At 37.0% G+C, this 20,926-nt stretch overlaps 1 protein-coding gene across 6 annotated transcripts in view; it reads left to right on the top strand.

The window, feature by feature from the left end:
* The window catches only part of GPATCH2 (G-patch domain containing 2), a 211,332-nt gene that overhangs the window by 137,298 nt on the left and 53,108 nt on the right, over positions 1-20,926 (top strand). Inside the window, exon 9 of one of the 6 annotated variants that reach the window (XM_081825175.1) lies at positions 14,868-15,556. The exons of the other annotated variants lie outside the window; for them this stretch is intronic. Within the exon in view, the coding sequence (XP_081681301.1) occupies positions 14,868-14,952 (85 nt within the window). The 3' untranslated portion in view covers positions 14,953-15,556. Of the gene's footprint in view, positions 1-14,867; positions 15,557-20,926 lie in introns of those variants that run through there. 6 annotated transcript variants of the gene reach the window in all.

The following is a 20,926-nucleotide window of genomic DNA, read 5'->3' as shown; positions in this document are numbered from 1 at the left end:
GCAGAGCGGCAGGCAGAGGGAGAGGGAGAAGCAGGCTTCCCGCCGAGCAGGGAGCCCGACCTGGGGCTCGATCCCAGGACCCTGGGATCATGACCTGAGCCGAAGGCAGACGCCTAACCGACTGAGCCACCCAGGCGTCCCTGTTCCTTTGGATTTCGTAACTGGCTTCTCACCCCCCACACATCCTTCCGCACTTGAACTGCCATCAGCAGTGCTCAGCGTAACACATCATTCCGTTATATCCAGAGAGTTATTAAGGAAATATGAAAGTGTTTTATTTGCTCATATGTTTATTGTAAACATAATTAGCATTCTCCTTCTCAGACGTGATACTCAACAGGTCCTGTAATCAAACTTTTGACTGATTCTTAACACAGATATAATGTAAACTAATATAAACAAACTCTAATTATAAACAGAGCTACAATGTCATCTCATTGATTCAAACGACATTAGTCTTACACATCTTCCTTTTAGTTTGTTGCTCCATTTTTATTCCCTGGGGGGAGACTTCTCATATAGTAGGTGTGTCAGATATTGAATGGTGTGAAAAACTTTCATCATAACGTTATCCTCTTATATTTATTTGATGTGTTTGCCCAAGATTTTGCATCGCAGTCCTTGAAGTTGTGTGTTTCCTATCTCGCATTCATCCGTGTTGCTTATATCTTACTGATTATTCCCATCTGATGCTTCCATTTGATTAGTCTGTGAGGTTCTGTTTTCTGGCATCCTTTCATTTCTTCAGAATTCTCTATCCATTTTCCTACTATGGCATTCTGTCTTAGGTTTATTGTATATTATTTCTCATCTAATATTGAATGAGCATCTCCGTATATACCTTGAAACCTTTGAAAACATTAATAAAAACTTAGGGAAACACAAAATTCTTTCAAGAAATAAATGCATGAAAGCATACACAACTGTAATTTTTGAAAACCAGTACTTACTCCCTATCACTGTCAATATTTACTAATGAACAGGCATAGGTTTTGAGTGGTCATTGCATGCACTAGGTTATTAGCCAAAGTGAAACACACATACACACATTCACACTCACTCAGCTAAACCTTGGGGCAGTGCATCTAAGTGTTTTCTAGAAAGAGCAGTGACATCTAGATTTATTTCTTCAACCCATATCTTTCTCTTAAATTCCAGACTTGATACCCAAACCTTCCATTTTTTTATTTCAGTAGTCAAATATAATTTTATATTTCTCAAAGTTAGGAAGTTCTTTTCCTCTGCCTTCACCTCATTTAAAACTCCAATTAAATTATTATTATTATTGTTCATATTGTTTCTCGTGTCATAACCTTTGGTTGGTACCAGAAACTTCAATATAGCTTCCCAAACTGAAAGTCAGCAAAGCATGCATTAAGTGATGCCTGATTCTGAGTGACGTGCCATTCTCGAAAATGTCTTGCTTTTTTAAATACCTCTTTATATTTATGATTAGTCTTTGCTATTCTAAGAATCCAAAAAAAAAGACTGATAGTTTGACAAAAATTGACAGCAATTTTATTGAGTTATTTAGATCATGTCATACCTTTCCTTTTAGATCTGACTTTGTTGTTGTTGTTGTTTTTAATCTGCTGTACTTCTTTACTTACACGAGTCCTGTCATTTACTCTGGGGAGACACAAAGCCTAAATCATCCAACTGTCTGATATATAATTTGAAATTAAGTAAAAGCACTTTTATTGTTGATATTATTCAATTCTATTTAATATTTTATAATGTCTTTTATGGGCACCTGAGTGGCTCAGTTGGTTAAGCGTCTGCCTTTAGCTCAGGTCATGACCTCAGGGCCCTGGGATCGAACCCCCGCATCGGGCTCCTTGCTCAGTGGGGAGTCTGCTTCTCCCTCTCCTCCCCGCTCATGCTCTCTCTTGCTATCTCTGTCTCTCTCTCAAATAAATAAATAAAAACAATTTTTTAAAAAATGAGGGAATACAAATTTTAAAAGATAATAATAATAATGAATAAAATGTCTTTTAAAAACATGTGTTAATTCACTTTTACTTAGTTTTTAGTAGCATTACATTTTTCATTTACTTAATGTCAAATAATTTGATAATCCCTGGATACTGTGTGTTCTGTTTCTTATGTTAGCAATTAATAGTGAGGAGGAAGAAATCAACCTTTTTTTTTTTCTGTCATCTTGCCTGATTAGTATAAAGAGTCTCCTAAAATGAAAAAAATGACAATAGATTTCATCAGAGAATCAAAACAAATCCCATCACATTCACACAAAAACACATTCATGTCAGTCTTCTTCCATGAGGCTAGAAGAACATTTCTATTTACTTTAATACAGAGCATATTCATTTTCATATGATGATACAAATCACTGTGTTGTGTTGTAGTGGTAACAAATAGAATTATAGCTGTTCTTTATTTGATCTTCTAAAGATCAAAAGATGTTCAAGGATGGAGTTTGTTTAGTCTTCCCCATAGTGTCGTCTGTTATTGGAGAAGGAGATCTCATTTGCAACAGACACAAAACTATTTGTCATTTTGTAGGTTTGCCAAAAATAAATGAAACTATTAATTACTACATTTTTGAGCAGCTGTTAATAAATTGGGACAGGATAACTAACTGTTCATTAGAGTACTGGTTAATGACATGGACTGTATTTGTTCAGTGTTGCTTTTCGCAGAAATGTATCAACAAGATTAAACGTATTGACAAAAGTAAGTGATACTTTATGTTAATTTTTAAGATGAGAAGTTACCTATCCTATGTTAACAGATTTAGGATTTTAAAACAAATCCTCCTTTGTCATATTAAAATAGTGATTCAAGACCATACTTGAAAGCAACTTACACCACTTAACATTTCATGTTTTATGTACTTTATATGCCCAACATAATGGCTTGAAAATGCTTTTAAACACTAATTTTAAAAGTAAAATGTCTAGTGTGTTACTGTTTTTACTTTGTAAACCTAAAATTAGCATTAAATTTCATTGTCTTAAAAAAGCTCACCCAATCCTCCAGAAAGAAAAGAGTCTTAGATTTTTTAATTAATGCATCCAAATGCATGAATGAACACATAGAATATTTACATACTCCCTTTAATAAGAATCTATACATTCTATATTTGTTTAATTGGAACACATTTAATTGCATATGTGTTCTAATTAAAAAAATTTTTAATAGCTTCTAGGTATGGATATTTATAGTAGCATAATTGGAAATAAGCCACATATACAACATAAAATGATTTTTAAGGAATTTAATCTATTTTATACTATATGACCAAATTAGTATGTTAAAAAAAAGGCACTAGTCTCAAATTGCCAGTTCTCGTGCCTTCTGTCCCTTTGGCATCTAGAAATTCTGACTTTCCTTGCCAAAATTTTAAACTAATGATTATAGGGAGTTATTTTAAATTGTGACTATACTAAATAAAATTACTTATCATCCAGTTAGAATTTTGAGAGATTGCTTTTCAGGGTAATGTGAGTAACCCACACAGACAAAAAAAGGGATTTGCCGTTTGGAGCTATGTAATGTATCCAGTGCGTGGTAAATTAAAAAAGCAATCAAATACTTCCTGGTAAAACATTCGTGACAATGCTTTCTTGAAATCTGGTAGATAATTAGATGTTTTCACGTAACTAAAAGTATGCACAGCCTCTCACCTCTAGAACAGCAGTGGAATTTGGCCATGGTCACTAATAATGGAAAATAGCACGTGAAAGCTTTCCAGTAAATTTGTCTTGTGGAGTCCATTTCCTTCAGACAGGTGTCTGTTTCACAGTTGGCACTCTCCAAATTGGTCCTGTGATTAAATGGCCATGGACACAAAACTAACCTTTAACTCCCAGAGATGCTTCCCCTTGGCAATGATGGAGGTCCATCCACAGGACCGTATATTAACAACAGGTGTATCCCCATGCTGCCCAGGTTATAACTTCATTAGGGGTACGTCTGAGGATCTGATCATCCAATGCGTATATGTGCCAGAACACTCCCCAAAACATCAAGCATTCCTAATTTATTAGTAAAAGAATTGCTGTAAAAGTTAAGATTTTAAACCGGCAATACAATAAACAACAGCTCCTACTTGATAATTTGTACCTTACAGCCTGGAGAATAAACCTCATAAATTCATCTGCCGCATTGACAACGCTTTGAATTTAAAAATACTATTTTGTGTCTGTAGAAAAGAAATTATACCAACTCTTGAAATTTGACATATTTAACTGCTCATAATATAACGGGGATCATCCTGCAGTCTAAAACAGCTACTGCATATATAAGTAGTTGTTATTTAAGTATAAATTATTTAATAATTTATAAAAATATTCAAATATTAAACACTTAACTATCACTTGTTGTATCTGATTTTAATTACCTTTCAATTAGGAGGCAATTTAAAAATAAATCTAAAAATCACAAAATAATGTCTCATAGAGTTAGAACTATATTTTTAAAAGCATCTACTTCTTTATAATCAGTCTTTTTCTTCGCCCTTTCTCTTCAGAAATATTTTTCATCGCTCTGTAGTGATTTGTTTGTATACCAAGATATTGTTGGGAATTTACTTTGTTTATTTCATATACTTCTGATCAATTCCAACTCATGCCCAATTATATTACACTAAATTAACATAATTCAACAGATGTTGATATTTAAATGTTTTCTGGCATTCAAATCTTGGACAGCTGTCTTTGAGCTTGGGGAAAAGGCAAACATTTAGAGTTAAATGCTGAACATATGCTTAAATTACTAATTAGAAAGATGGAATAAAAACTATGCATTATCCTTTCTAAGGACAATAAACTTCAGATAGAGATTTCTGTAATCTTTTTACATCAAGTTACAGTCCAGAGGTGTACTCAAACTGAAAGACATCAGACGTCATGAATAACTTAATTTAATTTCAAGTTTGATCACTTAAAAATTACGGAGAGTGTCACTAAGATTTGAAAACCTAGAATGACTTCATACTGGCAGTTTTAAGAGTTGAAAGGATGCTTTTCTCTTACAATGTCAGGATGGTAAAAGCAGTTTTTAACAATATTTTATTATGGAAAATCTATCAAAAGCAGAAATACGGAGAAAAACATAAACTCAATGTGTCTCTCAACTGGCCTAGATAATTATCAGTGTATGGCCAACCGGGTTTCATCTGTATCCCTACCCACCCTTTCCTCCAACCCCAAAGCCCATCTATCATATTACTTCAACTGAAATGTTATCAGTATGTTCTAAAAAATAATAGCCTCTTCTAAAGAAAAAGAAGCCACAGGGCACCTGGATGGCTCAGTTGGTTAAGCGACTGCCTTCGGCTCAGGTCATGATCCCGGAGTCCTGGGATCGAGTCCCATATCGGGCCCCTGGCTCAGCGGGGAGCCTGCTTCTCCCTCTGACCCTATCCCCTCTCATGCTGTTTCTCTCTCTCTCTCTCAAATAAATAAATAAATAAAATCTTAAAAAAGAAAGCCACAGTACCATTACCACATCTATTAAAAGAGCAATAATTTCTTAATATATAATAATATATACAGTTGATATTCACATTTCTTCAGTTATTTTGTAATGTTTTATTTTATACATTGTTTGGATTTGGATCCAAATGAGGTCCGTCTCTTATAATTGGTTGATACACATCTCTTTTAAAAAGTTCCCTTTAATTTATAAATATGCCCTCCCCCAGCCTTTGTTTTTCCTTTAAAGTTTTTGATTACAGAAATCAGCTTGGTTGTTCTATGAAGTTTGTCACCTCTAAGGAGTGTTGCTGATTTTATCCACATTGTGTTATTGGACATCTACCTTTTGTCCCTCGTGTTTCCTGTCATTGGTATTTAAATCTAGAGAATTGATTAGATTCAGGTTGTTTTGTTTGTTTTGTTTCGCTTTGTTTGGGCCAAGACTGTTTCAGAGATGGTATCTTCTATTTCTCATTTCCATGTCTCTTTCTGTGATTGATTAGCCATAATGATCCCAAATTCATTCGTTAAGGGTTACAGAATGGTGATATGTTAATTCTGTCATTTCACTTTTGCCTATTGGTTGGATTACTTCTGTTAAAAATTTCCCCCGCTTCAACTACTTGATTACTTCGAGGCACAGATCATGTAGGAAACGCAAGATAAATACTTGATCTCTTCCCTTGGTTATCAGTTTTCAGAATTAATTGTTGGTTCCTTACATTTTCCAAAGGTGACCAGTGAAACGTGATTCTATTTTGTTTTTAACTCATTTATTTTAAACATATTTGCTGTGTTTCAGTTCATTAGTTATTATCCTAATTGATGTTAAAATTGGACCATCTTCGGGCAATGGAAGATTATTTATATTGGTTCCTGAGTCTGTTTCCTTTCTACTGGTCTTTGCTTTCTTCCTTGCCATCTGGTATGTTTACATTTTCAAAGCTACCTTGGACCTTTTCTGGCCTGGGCCAAGAATCAGCCATTTCTTTAAGAATGGAAATAGTTTTAGAAACTACAATCTGGATGTTAGAGATAACATTATTTCTAGCCCTTTTTAATGAAATGAGTTAGGATTTTTTTTTTTTTAAACATATGGGCTCATACTAATAGTCCTGACTCAAATTCAAGACTTCAGTATTTTTGTACTCTCCATCATTGATTATAATCTTTTTTTCAACATTGAAAATACTACCTCTCAATCACACCATAATAATTACGGTTGACCTTTGAACAGTGTGAGAAGGTTAGGGGCACCCACACCCTGTGCAGTCAAAATTTCTTTGATAACTTTTCAATCCCCAAAAACCTACAAATAGCCTACTATAGACCAGAACCCTTACTGATAACATAAACAGTCGATTAACGCATACTTTGTGTGCTATCTGTATTATGTACTGTATTCTTACAATAATGTAAGCTAAAGGAAAAAAATGTTATTAAGAAAATCATAAGGAAGAGGCACCTGGGTGGCTCATTTGGTTGAGTGTCCGACTCTTGGTCTCGGCTCAGGTCATCATCTCAGGGTCATGATCTCAGGGGTTGTGAGATCGAGCCCCGGGTGGGGCTCCGTGCTCAGTGCAGAGTCTACTTGAGATTCTTTCCCCTTCCTTTACCCCTCCATCTCCCTCCCCTTCTGCACATCCGCCTGCTCACGCTCTCTCTCTCTCACTAAAATAAATAAATAAAATCCTTTTAAAAAAATCATAAGGATGAGAAAATACATTGAGAGTACTGTACTGTATTTATTGGAAAAATTCCTTGTATAAGTAGACCCGTGCAGTTCAAATCCATGTTCAAGGGTCAGCTGTATTCCTTTTATCTAACCAGTCATACACACAGCAGTCTCAGAATCACCATATCATCATGACCATCAAATAAAATAATTTGTAAGAACAGTTTAAAATTTTTCCTTTTCCCATTTGTTTGATAATTCTTTTTTTTTTTTTAAGGTTTTATTTATTTATTTGACAGAGAGAGAGACAGCGAGAGAGGGAACACAAGCAGGGGGAGTGGGGAAGGGAGAAGCAGGCTTCCTGCTGAGCAGGGAGCCTGATGCAGGGCTCTATCCCAGGACCCTGAGATCATGACCTAAGCCGAAGGCAGTCACTTAACCAACTAAGCCACCCAAGCGCCCCTTGTTTGATAATTCTTTTATATTTCACGAGGAATATGTAGTCAATTCCTGTGTTTTAAAGTCCCTTGAGGGGCACCTGGGTGGCTCAGTCAGTTAAGCATCTGCCTTTGGCTCAGGTCATGATCTCCGGGTCCTGGGATGGAGCCTGCTCAGCAGGGATTCTGCTTCTCTCTCTCTCTCTCAAGTAAATAAATAAAATCTTTTTAAAAATAAATAAAGTCACTTGAAATAGTTTCTAAGTATAGATATACCAATGTGTCATTAGGTTCTTTAGTTTCGTTTTAATATTCAGAGACTTCTCTTTAAAAATTTATTTAATTTTGTTATATACTGACATAAAAATCATTACAGGTTCCATAATCAAATCTCCACCAAAAAAAATCATTTTCAAAGAATTCTAGCCTCTACCCTGTCCCCTAACCAGGGGGCAGGTAGCTCTTGTTCTCTTTTGTTCTATTTGTGGTTTATCCTTCCATTGGCTCTTTTTTTTCTTCTTTCTGTATTAGAGGATAAGCAGATCTTCCTCCCTCTCTTCTTTTCCTTTTCCTTGCTCTTACTTGCCCTCTAGAATAATATTTGACATTTCAGAAGACTTTTTTTTTTTTCTATAATTACCTTTACATTAATACTTTGGGCAGGGGAGGCTGTTGGTTCCCTACTATGACCTATAATGAAGTCCGCTAGTAACCTCTTTTGCCCTTCTCATTCCTCTCCCAAGGACGGGATTTGAAGTAAATGATACTCTGCTAATACCTATAGACCAGTCAGCAAACTCATTCTATTTTCCTATATACTTTTCATTTCTCTCCCCTTTTCGATAGGTACTATGTGTACATTGCCTGAAGCATAGAACCATTCCATCCTATGCTGTCTTTTTGGATTCAGTTTTAGTTCTAGTTCAGTTCATTTGGTATAAATTCAGCAAATATAATGTTAATGATCCCCATTGGATCTGAAGTCAGTGCCTCTCTGTTCTTTTTGTTTTCCTCTGGAAGGGCTCATGGGGACAGTGTTCCTTGAGTTCCTGCATGTTATTAAGGGTTTTTCTGTGACCTGTACCTGTAAAGGTCACTTTGGCCAGATTTACAATCCATAGTTCCTATCTTCTTTCCTTAATAAATAGGTTCCTGCATTGTCTATATAAAACATTGTTTTCAATGTCTGCTAGAGTCTGGTTTTCTTTCATGTTTCAATGACTTGGTTTTGCCTGGATGCTCAGTGATATTTTCCTTTGCTTTAAAGCCCAAGAGTTTGAATAGACTGTATTCTGGTATGGTCATTCTAGGTGTTTTTTCCCAAGGATGAAGTATGCTCTTTCCGAAGGTAGTTGTTATTATTCTTGAAATAAATTTTAAGATTTCCTCAAATTATAGCTTTTCATATTTATATTGTTTCATCGCTTTGGTTTTGCTTCAGAAGTTTCTCTTACACATATACTGGATCTTTTTTACCTATCTTTTATAGCTGTCACTTACCTGATCCTTTTTCTCTCTTATTTTTAATGTTTTTATACTTTGCATCCTGTTTTTCATTATCTTCTCCTATTCTCCATCCTATTTATTCATTCTTATATTTTAGTCTAGTTTCATTTCTGAGATTTATTTTTTTACTGTCATTTCTGTTTTCTGGATGCTGTCGTCTCTCTCTGGCTGGCTGTTGTTAGGGGGGTTTGGGTTATGCTACATGTTATTATACAGGTTCAAAAACAACAGTGTCACTGCCACCATATTCTCAGAATATTCCAGTTATGCCTTTTTTCTTAGAATTACAGGATTCCAGGACTTCTTCATAACATGCTTATTTTTAATTGCGGAAATAAGTGATTGGAATGATACATGGTCAGGGCTACATTTCTCTACTGTTACATCTAGTGTGTCATGATTTTCTAATCTTTTAGTATAGTATTATCTGTGTTTCTTTAAAAAATGATGCTTCAGGCACTACTTCCACACACCTTTTAGGACTTTTTCTACCAAGTGTATGGAAGGCACTGGTCTGGGTGATGTGTTTGGATCCCTTGGACTGTGTACAATCTCTGCATTCCAGGATCTTCTATCCTAGTCAAGAAAACCTGGGCACCATCCATTATTCGTTTGAGTCTCTCACTCTTGTCCCCTTCATTCATTCTCCATGACACAGCCAGAATGACATTTGGAAAACCCAAATCTATTTGTGTGTACTTAAAAATTCTTAGTGGCACCTTGTGCACTGTTCCTAGGTTGTAAATTCGTGCAGCAACTATGGAAAACACAGTATGGAAGATCCTCAAAAAATCCAAAACAGAACTATCATATGATCCAGCAAGTTCATTTCTGGGAATATATCCAAAAGAAATTAAAACACTAATTCAACATGATATCTGCACCCCCATATTCATAGAAGCATTTTTTACAGTAACCAAGACATGGAAACAACCTAAGTGCCCATCAATGGATGAATGGATCAAAAAATTGTGCATATATATATTATGTGGCCATAGGGGGAGGGAAAAAGAGCAAGTCCTACTACCATTTGAGACAACATGGATGAACCTTACAGGCATTATGCTAATTGAAATAAGTCAGACAGAGAAAATACTGTATGATCTCACGTAAATGTGAAATTAAAAAGAAAAAAAAAAAACTCATAGAAAAAGAGATCAGGTTTATAGTTACCAAAGGCAGAGGGTAAGGAAGGGAGAATTGGAAGAAGGTGGTCAAAAGATAACAAACTTCCAGTTATAAGATAAATAAGTACTAGGGATGGAAGGTACAACATGATGACCACAGCTGACACAGCTGTATGACATATAGGGAAGTTGTTAAGAGAGTAAATCCTACGAATTCTCCACAAGGAGAAAAAATTTTTTCCTTTTTTCTTTGTTTTCTTTTTATTGTAACTGTATGAGAAGATTGATGTTAGCTGAACCTACTGTAATCACTTAAGAATATATGTAAATCAGACCATTATGCTGTACACTACACTTAAACTAATATAGCTATGTATGTCCATTATTTCTCAGTAAACCTGTAAAAAAAAAAAAAAGAATAGATGGAAACCCGCACACACACAAACACACCCACACACAAATTCTTAATGGCTTCCCATTGCCTGTAGGATTAAGTCCTAAACATGGCTTGCAAGGTCTTTCTTGGTCTACCCCTCTTAACGATTCCACCCTCATCTCCAAATACTCGCTACCTTGAATGCTATATACCAGCTGCAGTGAACTTATTTTAGTTCCTCATAAACTCTGCCCTCTCTACAGTAGAATTTAAGATTCATAAAAAGGATATAAAGTACAGTGGGAAATCAGCTTGACAACCTGTGATTTGGTGTACTGTGTTGTGTTGTATTAGCATAAATGACACATTTACATGTTTGTTTATAGAATATATTTAGACCATATTAGCTAAGGGTAAATCTATTATATTTCCTCATTTGTACTATAACAACAAAATATGTTCTGGTCCACAGTTTCTCTACTTTGGGCTTATGATTGGGGGAAAAAGGTGCCAGAATCAATACAGTATTCAGTTTACCATATACAAATTCCCTTTGTCTGTGGGAAATTATAGTTAAGACTTACTGAGAGCATGCTGTGAGCCACACATTCAGCCCTCACATCAACTCTTTGAGATCGGTTCCATTATTACCACCATTTCTCAGAAGGGAAAGGTGAGGCATAAAAATTAAGTAGCTTGCCCAGGGTTGTTAAATGGGGAAGCAGCAGTGAAATTTCATCTCTTTTGGCTCCAGAGTCCACACTCTTAACCACTGTGCTGTATCGCCTCTCAAGATAAGTGGGTATGTAGTTAAGAAGGACCAAAGACAGGAAATTTAAAGTATACTACCTAAAATTGAAGGAAAAAATTCCCTATCATTTTTACAGTTAAATACCAAAATAGCCAAGATCCCCTGAGTGTTAACAATGCATTTATTTTATCTCTTTTAATTTCCAAAATTACCCTGTGAAGTAGATAGTGTTATTATTCCCATTTTGCATGTGAAGAAATAGAGAGAGAGGTCCAATAGCTTTCCCAGGTCAAAGGCCAGGTAATTTACACGGTAGTATCTTTTTCCTCGAGTCTTATTCCTAAGGCATATAAAAATGAACTCGACCATTTTCTTAAATCTGCTACCTTGTTTTTAAGCAAAACTGTTGACTCTTCTAAAATAGTAATTTTAAACTGTTTAGATTATTTGTACATTATTTAACAAAGAAAGTGGCAGCATTTTGAAACCATGACTAAAATGATTGTTGTTTACTTGGCATTCAGTTTCTGAAATTTAAAAAATACAGAGGTTTTTCTAAAGAAATGCAGGTATGTAAATGAGAAAAGACTTCTTTCTTATTTGAAGTTACTTTTGTAGGGTATTTCTCCATCGACATTTAAAAACAATAGACCTTCCAAATATAAAGAGTAGTAGACCTGAATTACCAAAATGAGAAAGGATGTTCGATCAAAGATCTTGATTGCATAACTAATTCTGAATATAAGCTAATGTATTCCAATTTTACAAGTATTTCAATTGAATTGAATTGAATTGAATTGAATTCGGAGAATCCTGAAATACTGTTTCTCTTGATTATTGAACATTAGTGTTCATGTAATCAGCACAAGCCCCTTGATACCTTCCCTAGCTATTACAGTATATTTCACATTCTAGGAAACATTTGCTAACAAGTGTGTAAAAGTTTTATTTACATATTGTTCATTCGTCTGCCAAAAACTATCATGGAAGAGAAGGAAGTGAAAGCATTCTTTTCATAAAGTTACACTTAACATAGCAAAATGCAAAATTATGTAAAAAGTGAAACACTTCTGCATCAGATGCCTGCCTATACTTTAAAAGCTGACTTACATGTACAAGTTTGATTTTGCACATACTTCCATCCTGAAGCCCAAGAGAGGGACTGAATTTGTTTGTGATTTTCTGTTCCCATAAGTAAGCATTTATTTATTATAGAAATCGGAACCTCAATAAAGATACTGGTTATCATAAAAACAAGTTACCATCAAAACTCTGGCATGCATTGTTAAATTTTATTCAATAATGATTTAATAAGTGCCTGTTGTCGGCAAGGCTTATGAGTGCTGAGGGACATTTACTTAAAAAAATAAATCAGATGTGGGCCCCACTGCATTCAAGGAATATACAGTCTCAATAGAGTATTGGTTCATGTAGATAGATAGCTGTAGCTTATAGTAAAAATCATTGTTTTCTCCAAGGAGTGAGAGACTATTCTGGCAATTGCAGTCAGATAAGGCTGGTGGCGTTTCATCTGGGTCATAGAGTCCCAATTGAGGTCCACCAATAAACAATCATTTAACCTAAATTCAAGTAAGTTTGCCTTTAATGGTAATGCTGTCTGACATATTCCAGAGTAGAAATAACTCCCTGCATCTTTCAGAAGTTTAAGACATTCTGGCCTATTATTAAAACATCCAGTCTTTATCACCTCCTCAGTATGGAGGTAAAAGTGGCAACCACATCATCCTTTGCTCTTTAGTGGTAATGCTCTACAAATGTCCAGTACAGCACGTAGAATTAGGACATTACTATAAGTGCCCTTCCACAAGTCATCCTGGGACACTCTACAGAACATCAAAGCTGAGGAGCTCAGTCTTGAGCCTGTATCTGCCAACTCAACCGTGCAAGTGAATTGTATACTCTATTGAGCAAGCAAAGCCCCTCAACTTCAAAAGCTACCTTGGAAATGGATCTCCATGTGACTCTATCTCTGCACCAGGGCAATGGTTCCCTGACTACAGCTACAAAACAACCCAAAGCTATGTCTACAAGGAATTAGGGACAGGCTTTTTTTTTCCCACTGAATTCAACTATTGACTTAGGTAATAAACTGATGAATTCAGTCAAACAGCCACTTCATTCTTTTTTTCTAGAGAATTTAAAATAATGGTGAATGGACAGATTCGTTGAATTCCTTAAAATTTGGTGTGTGCAAGGAGGTGTCTTCTCCCCCCACATCTCCATATGTTCTGGCTCCTGTCTTGTCAAGTTGCTTACAGAGCCCCAAAGATGGCAGGTGGTATGTGCACTTCAAGGCCGTTGTGCCTTTTTAGATGTCTTCTCTCACCTGGGGGCCTAGAATGCCTTGCACTCTGGTTTGGAATTCTCTTTGAATATTGAGTTGAATTCATTTTCCCACATGATCGGTAGACTTTAACCCCTAGAAAATGAAAGCCATATCTTTTTTATTTCTCAATCCTGTTTTATGGCATAGGGCATGGCATGCATTACATTTTCAGTAGATGTTTATTAAATGGAGTATAATAAACTAAGTTGAATGAAGTAGTATGGTGTAGGGTGAAAAAATGATTCTTTTGGGGCATGCATTCCTTGGTTCAAATACAGTAACTTCATTTTCTGTTTATGTGATCTTTGATAAGTAACAGTTTCTCTGGACCTTAGGTTCCTCAGACCTGTAATTGGTTTTTGTGAGGATTAAAGAAGGTAAAGTATGTGAAAATATTTAGCATAATACCCCATATGTAGTTGACACTGGATAAGTTTGGAAGTTCCTGGTAATTCAGTAATAGATTCTAAGATTTAAGAAACCAACACGTATTCAAAATAATAAAAAAAATAATAACATATATTTTCTGCCCTGCCCCTTTAACTCCATCATTTCCTGAAGCTGGTGAAAGAAAGAAACTCAGCACGTTTGTTCCAAAATATTCCCTAAGAACTGCCTTATTAGAGCTTGGTTTAGAATCAGAAATAGCAAATAAGAGAATATAGTAAGGAAGTGAATTCAACAAACATACAAGCAGTATAGACTCACTGGATGAAGTGAATATGAAAATGAGTAACGCATGGACTTCACTCAAAAAAGTTAGGAATATTATTAGGAATACCCCATAGTTTTATTACTGGATATTATTATAAATGCCAACCATACCATCTTAAATACTGTATAGTGTCATGATCAGAGAGACAATGTGGGATTATATCTGATTCTGTGGTCTGAATTGATAGTTCTTTTATGTAAGATGCAAGATGTCGTCAGGATCAATATCCCAGTTTTTTAAATGTAGACACATCTCTTCTTGCATTTAATGGAGATATTCAAAAGAATGGTGTGTATTTTGTGTAATCTGTAATCCCTCCTAAGAGTCAACACTAGCTTTGTTGTATCATTTTTTAAGGAAATTGGAATAAGTTTATTGTTGAAACTCTATACTAAATATCAGTGATAAACAGATTCCAGAAATGTATAGTTATAGCTAGGAATTGAATAAATTAAATCAATATCAGTTTACTAAGTGCCTACTATTTCCTAGGTACTATGGTGTGAAGAATAAAAGAATACTCCAAGATGCCTCAAATATCTTAGATTCTGCTTGGAGAGACGATATCCAAATTTGAACTCAGGCGAAATGAATTTTCCTCAGTTTCCCCAAAGAGGTGGTCTGCTACCATAACCCTATGGACTTCTTACACTGTATAGTAATTTCTCTTTCTTGTGTTTCCTGCATTAGGCTATGAGCATACCCTTGATGGTAGGAGCCATCTTTGTGTTTTTTTTAGCATCTATAGTAGAATAACCTGATTCATGGTCAAGTTTTGTTAATTGTTAAATGAATGTTTTTGAGTAAATTTAAGTAACACTTCAAGAAAGAAGAAGTGTTATCACAAAAAATGCATGATTAATTGCCAAATGAAATGTTGAGGCAGCAGTTTTTACAGTAGTTTAATTTGTTTTTGTTCAGTAGATATTTACTGTGCTTCTAATATATGACAGAAGCAAAGCTAGGTTCCTCCTCCAACCTTGACATATATGGCGACAAGTAGACTCTTTGAGAGACCTAGTTGGGAGAGGGGAAATGGCGGCATCAGGGGGACCAGGTTCCTGGAGCACCTTCAAGTTCCCACCAGCTCCTCCATCTCTCCCCCTTCCTCAGGACAGCTGAGCCACTAGGACACTGCTCTGAGGAGCCAGAACAGTCCTTGACTGGCTGGGCAGTGCGGCTGGTCCCTGAGCTCCCCAGAAGCCTCCTGACACAGCCGTCCCTCCCTCACACTTGCCGCCCACGCTGGGAGCTACAGGAGGAAAGGCTTATCAGCGCACAAGAAACTCAGAGTAACGTTAGCTCTGGCAGCAGCCGTCAGTTACTGCAGCAGGCTAAAGCAGACTGGGAAGAAGTAGGTCAGGACTCAATGTACTGTCGAGAGGAACCGCACTAGCAGGCCAGATCACTGTCCAAGGGGGTTGCACCTCAGACCCCAGATAATTGGACGTTAAGGGACACAGAGTCAAGATGTCCCAGCCCAGGTAGGGCAGTGAGCAGAGATGGGGGCCAGGAGCAGCTGATGCTTGGGCATTAGAGACAGCCTCAGTCACCAGGTTGCTCTGCAGGGCCAGACTTTAGCATCTGGGGAGATCCAGGCATGACCTAAATTCAAAAGAACTAAGGTACTGGGAGGTTTCTGACCAGTAGTTAAGTCGAGAATAAAGCAAGGGCCCAGTTCCTGGGACACAAGTACTAAGTTCAGTGTACTGTTTTAAAACTTAAACTCCTCCTTGCTAAAGTTGGGGTTAGTCCAGAGAGAGGGGAAATGGACTCGAGGCAGAACGTGAAGTCAAATGACCAAAGCCACAGAAAGAGAAGGCACCAGAATCAAGTAGGGCGCGATCGGTAAGGTCAAATGCAAAGCATGCTTCATGCACAAGAAGGGGCTTAGAAAGAAACACCATTAAAAACAAGGACTTCAACAGTCACAGACCTGTACCTCTGAAACAAATAATACATTATATGTTTAAAAAAAAAGAAGAAGATAGCAGGAAGGGAAGAATGAAGGGGGGGGAATCGGAGGGGGAGAGGAACCATGAGAGACTATGGACTCTGAGAAACAAACTGAGGGTTCTAGAGGGGAGGGGAGTGGGGGGATGGGTTAGCCTGGTGATGGGTATTAAAGAGGGCACGTTCTGCATGGAGCACTGGGTGTTATACGCAAACAATGAATCATGGAACACTACATCAAAAACTAATGATGTAATGAATGGTGATTAACATAACATAATAATAAAAAAAAATTTTGGAATAAAATAGAAATTACAAAAAAAAAAACAAGGACCTCATGCAATCTTAGTAGTTAAGAAATACTTAGGCTAAATGGTAGTTGATACTTAATATGCATTTTGGTACAAAAGAAAAAGAGATGTGAAAGAGATCAGAAAAACTGATGTTAACTCCTTCAGTTTAATATGTTGAGACATAGCGACATCAAATAAAGGCGAGGAGAGGGTCATTTGGATCTAGAAGAGGAAATTCCCACGGAGCTGGATTTTCCAGCCCCCATACTTCTCTCTGCCACCGGATTACTCCTCCAGTGACACCGCAGACCTTCTTCATTTCTGTGCAGCTGATGCCCTGTCCAGGCTTATATTTTTCTAACTGACAGTGAGTGTTCTTGCCAAATGCCGGGGCCCATAGTCACATCTGTTTGTCTCCCCTCTGCAGCTTGTCTGAGGGTGCTTGGGAACACATTTTATCCAGAGGGCAGCTTTAACTAGGCCTAATTCTCTGAAAAGCTTCTGTTTGTAAATGCATATGATGAAGAGACAAGTCCTTACTCTTTTCCCTTTACTATTATTGTGTTTGACACCGCCTGCTTCCGTCTCTGTCGGCCCATGTCGAAAGCCAAGTTTTCAGGCAAGGTGGTTTTCACTAGGATATTTTTGTTTTCATGTTTTTGGTTTTTTTTTCCTCTTTTTCCTCCAGGTAAAATGCCCAGTTTCCTACCACCACACCATTTAAAATGATGAGGGGATAAACCAAGTGAAGTGTGTTTCAAAAGCAAAACAAAATGAAGACTTCTTTTTGAGCTCTGCTTTTTGAATATTTAATAGACAAATCTTCAGAATTAGTACATGGGAAACCATGTTTCAAATCTAACTAAGTGACAATACTTACTAATCCAAAACAAGACAGCGTTATTTCTTGATCCTTTCCACTTAAAGATATGTTTATCTTTAATAATAAAGGTGTGAGTAGTTATAAAGTTATCAGGTTTTGATTTGTCTCCCTTCTTTTCCACTGCAAGCAAATACTGTTAACAGAAACAACTACACTGCTATAGTTGATTCGTAATTTTCTTGCAGCGCCTTACCAAAAAATCGCAACATTATTTTTTAATAACTTCGAGTCTGTTCATAGGACAGTGCATTATCATTCTTCAAAACACCACGCAAAAAAAAAAAAAAAAAAAGCCAACTATCACCTTGAATAGTAATCCAAATATTCTGCTTTGCAAAAATGAATGACTCACGTAGACTGAGGCAACAAGGCTGCCTTTGAGACTCTCACTGATTTTAAATTAAAAAGTAACTGCTATGTTTTACATTAGGAGTGACAACAAATAACAGAGTAGACCTTACTTAGTGTTCTTTGTAGCAACTTCATTGCACCTGTCTGAAGGAAAGGGGGGTGGACCAGCCTGAATGGGGTAATCTTACTGATCAATAATCCAGATCTCAGAATGTGCTGTAGCAGAGACTCAATTCCAGATAGAATTACTGAAATACAGCCAGCTGTTTTTCTTATGGCTCAGGTCTTTGGGTACAGTGTACAGACTCTATTAACTTGAACTTTATTCTCCTTGAATGTTTGTCTCTTTTCCTTTATGCGGCTCCGCTGGGGGCGGCGGGGGCCGGGGGGTGGGAGGGAAGGAGTTGAATGAAGAAGTTATGTTCCATTTCTTCTGTAAAGATACCCGAAAGGGAATTTTTGGTTCAGCAGATGAGAAAAAAGGTTTAAAAGAGGGAGTTGTTCCTGGGATTTGTTTTTTGCCATGTTTGTAAACAGGCCTTCCTAATAAGTTTTAATAGTGTAAAAAAAAATGATAAAGTCTTAAAGGCAATATTGACTTTGGAGAATGATTTTTCAAGCTATGAGCAGACTCTGATTATAAGCCATTAATACGAGAACAGTGAAAGTGGCAATGTTAATAGTCACAATGAATACCTACGGTTTGTCACACCCTCAAATATTTCTTCTAATTATTTCCAGAAATGTATTTCTTCAGAAGGATGCTCCTGGCTAATATTTTTTTTACCTTAATTTGAGCTTTAAATGTATCTGAAAGTAATAAAACCTAGCATAGTTGTTTTTTTTGTTTTGTTTTTAATAATCCAAAATCAGGACTTTTCATGGGCTGCCTGCCCACCCTGGCCCACCTCCTCTCTCAGATAGACCAGCACAAAGAAGTTCCAAGGTGCAGTAGCTTCGTGTTATTCTCAACCATGGCAGAGAGGAATGACGTGGGAAGCAGTATGTGTCTGGATTTTGCAAACCTAGTCGCTCTCCATCTCATCAGTTTCAACCCTGGCCAGCCCCACTCTCTACCAGCATCCCAGGATGCTAATCTCTCCAACCGTCTCTCCTGCCAAATGACCTTTAATGACTCCACGTCAGCTATAAAACCCAGACACCTTTATGGGCATATGTGGCATATATGGCCCGTGATCCAGCCTCAGCATTCTTCTTCCTTCAAATTATATAGTCCCTTCTCGAAACACTGCTCCCCAGACACCTTGAACTACTCTTGAACAAACTCTTTATAGCTTTTTTTTTTTTTTTAAGGTTTTATTTATTTGATGGAGAGAGACACAGAGAGAGAGGGAACACAAGCAGGGGGAGCAGGAGAGGGAGAAGCAGGCCTCCTGCCGAGCAGGGAGCCCGATGAGGGGCTTGATCCCAGGACCGTGGGACCATGACCTGAGCCAAAGGCAGACGCTTAACGACTGAGCCACCCAGGCACCCCTAAACTCTTTATAGTTTAAAATACTTTCAGCAGCAGGGACGCCTGGCTAGCTCAGTCAGGAGAGCATGCGACTCTTGATCTCGGGGTTGTGAGTTCAAGCCCCATGTTGGGTGCAGCGACTACTTAAAAATAAAATCTTAAAAAAAAAAAATACTTTCAGCAATAGGTATAGAAAACCTAATCAACAATGGCTTAAACAAAGGATATTTATTATGTTTTAACAAGAGGATCAGAAGTAGATGGTCCATGGGTTGGTGTTTACAGCTCAGTAACAAAAGGGCCATGCCTCAGAATTCAGATTCCCACTTTATTCCCATTTCCAGAATGTTCCCTTCCCATCTTCCTCAACTATTCCTGATATCTGATCCTGTCTGGTATATGCTCTGCAGAATCAACATTGCTGCAGTCTTTTGCTAGGGGGAGGTTTCTGGAGGGATCACAGATGTTAAAGGATAATATGGTACAAAAAGATAAAATCATGACTCTTTCACAGATATATAATGAGTATGTGTTTGAGATGTTATTTAACTCATGAGTTACTAAGGGAACCAGGCAGATCTTATAAGGGGTTCAAAGAAGAAGTCAAAGAAACACAGATTTATAAGGAGTAAGGAATGTAGATGTGAATGGGCAGACGGATGTGGAACTGACTTTTCCACAGGAGAGAAGATTGTCCTTCCTCAGGACAATTCATTTGCATTTCTATAGACAGGAATTATTTCCCATTGCTTTCCGACATCCGTAACTTCGAGTTGTAAACTAGCTCCCGTAGAATCAGAATCTGATGATAAGAACAATATGCTCTAAAAGTATAGTTTTCCACTGAGGCACAAATATTTCCCTACAAAAGAGAAAAGGTATATTCAACACAACATGTTTCGAATTGTTATAAGGCCTAAATAATATAATCTCTAGTAATAGCTAATAAAGTTGGTGTTGCCCACCACTGCCCCTAATTATTTCATGTACTCGTGGCTTAATATCCCCACTCAGACTGTAAACTTCTCCAGTAATAGGAAGTTAATATTCCGTGTCCTTTGTATCTTCCATCTCTTCTTTCCTACTCTCCTCATTGTCACCATCTCTGGGATCTTAATGCTAAGTCAATAGTAGATACTAATAAATGCTTGCTGAATAAGTGAATTCATTAATTTTGTATAAAAAGGATGTGTCTTCTCTAATACTATAGTTTTTTTTTAATTTCTAATACTTTTAAAAAAATAAATGGGATCATAATTATTCATTTTTCTTGACATTGGAGCCAGGACCACACCTCAAATCCAGACAGTTTTGCATATCTAAAAACTTTTTTTTTTTAAGATTTTTATTTATTTATTTGACAGAGAGATAGAGAGCACAGATAATCAGAGTGGCAGGTAGAGGGAGAGGGAGAAGCAGGCTCTCCGCTGAGCAGGGAGCCCGATGCAGGGCTTGATCCCAGGACCCTGAGATCATGACCTGAGCCAAAGGCAGACACTTAATGACTGAGCCACCCAGGCGCCCCTTAAAATTTCACTTTTAAGGAGATAGCAGCAGAGTCTGAGATGGGGGAGGGGGAAATCTAACTTCAAGTCAA

This window comes from Leptonychotes weddellii, chromosome 6 (assembly GCF_054177405.1).
Source record: "Leptonychotes weddellii isolate Sample4059 chromosome 6, ASM5417740v2, whole genome shotgun sequence".
Taxonomy (NCBI): Eukaryota; Metazoa; Chordata; class Mammalia; order Carnivora; family Phocidae; genus Leptonychotes; species Leptonychotes weddellii.
The sequence above is the reverse complement of the archived record's forward strand: the minus strand, read 5'-3'. Positions and strand labels throughout refer to the sequence as shown.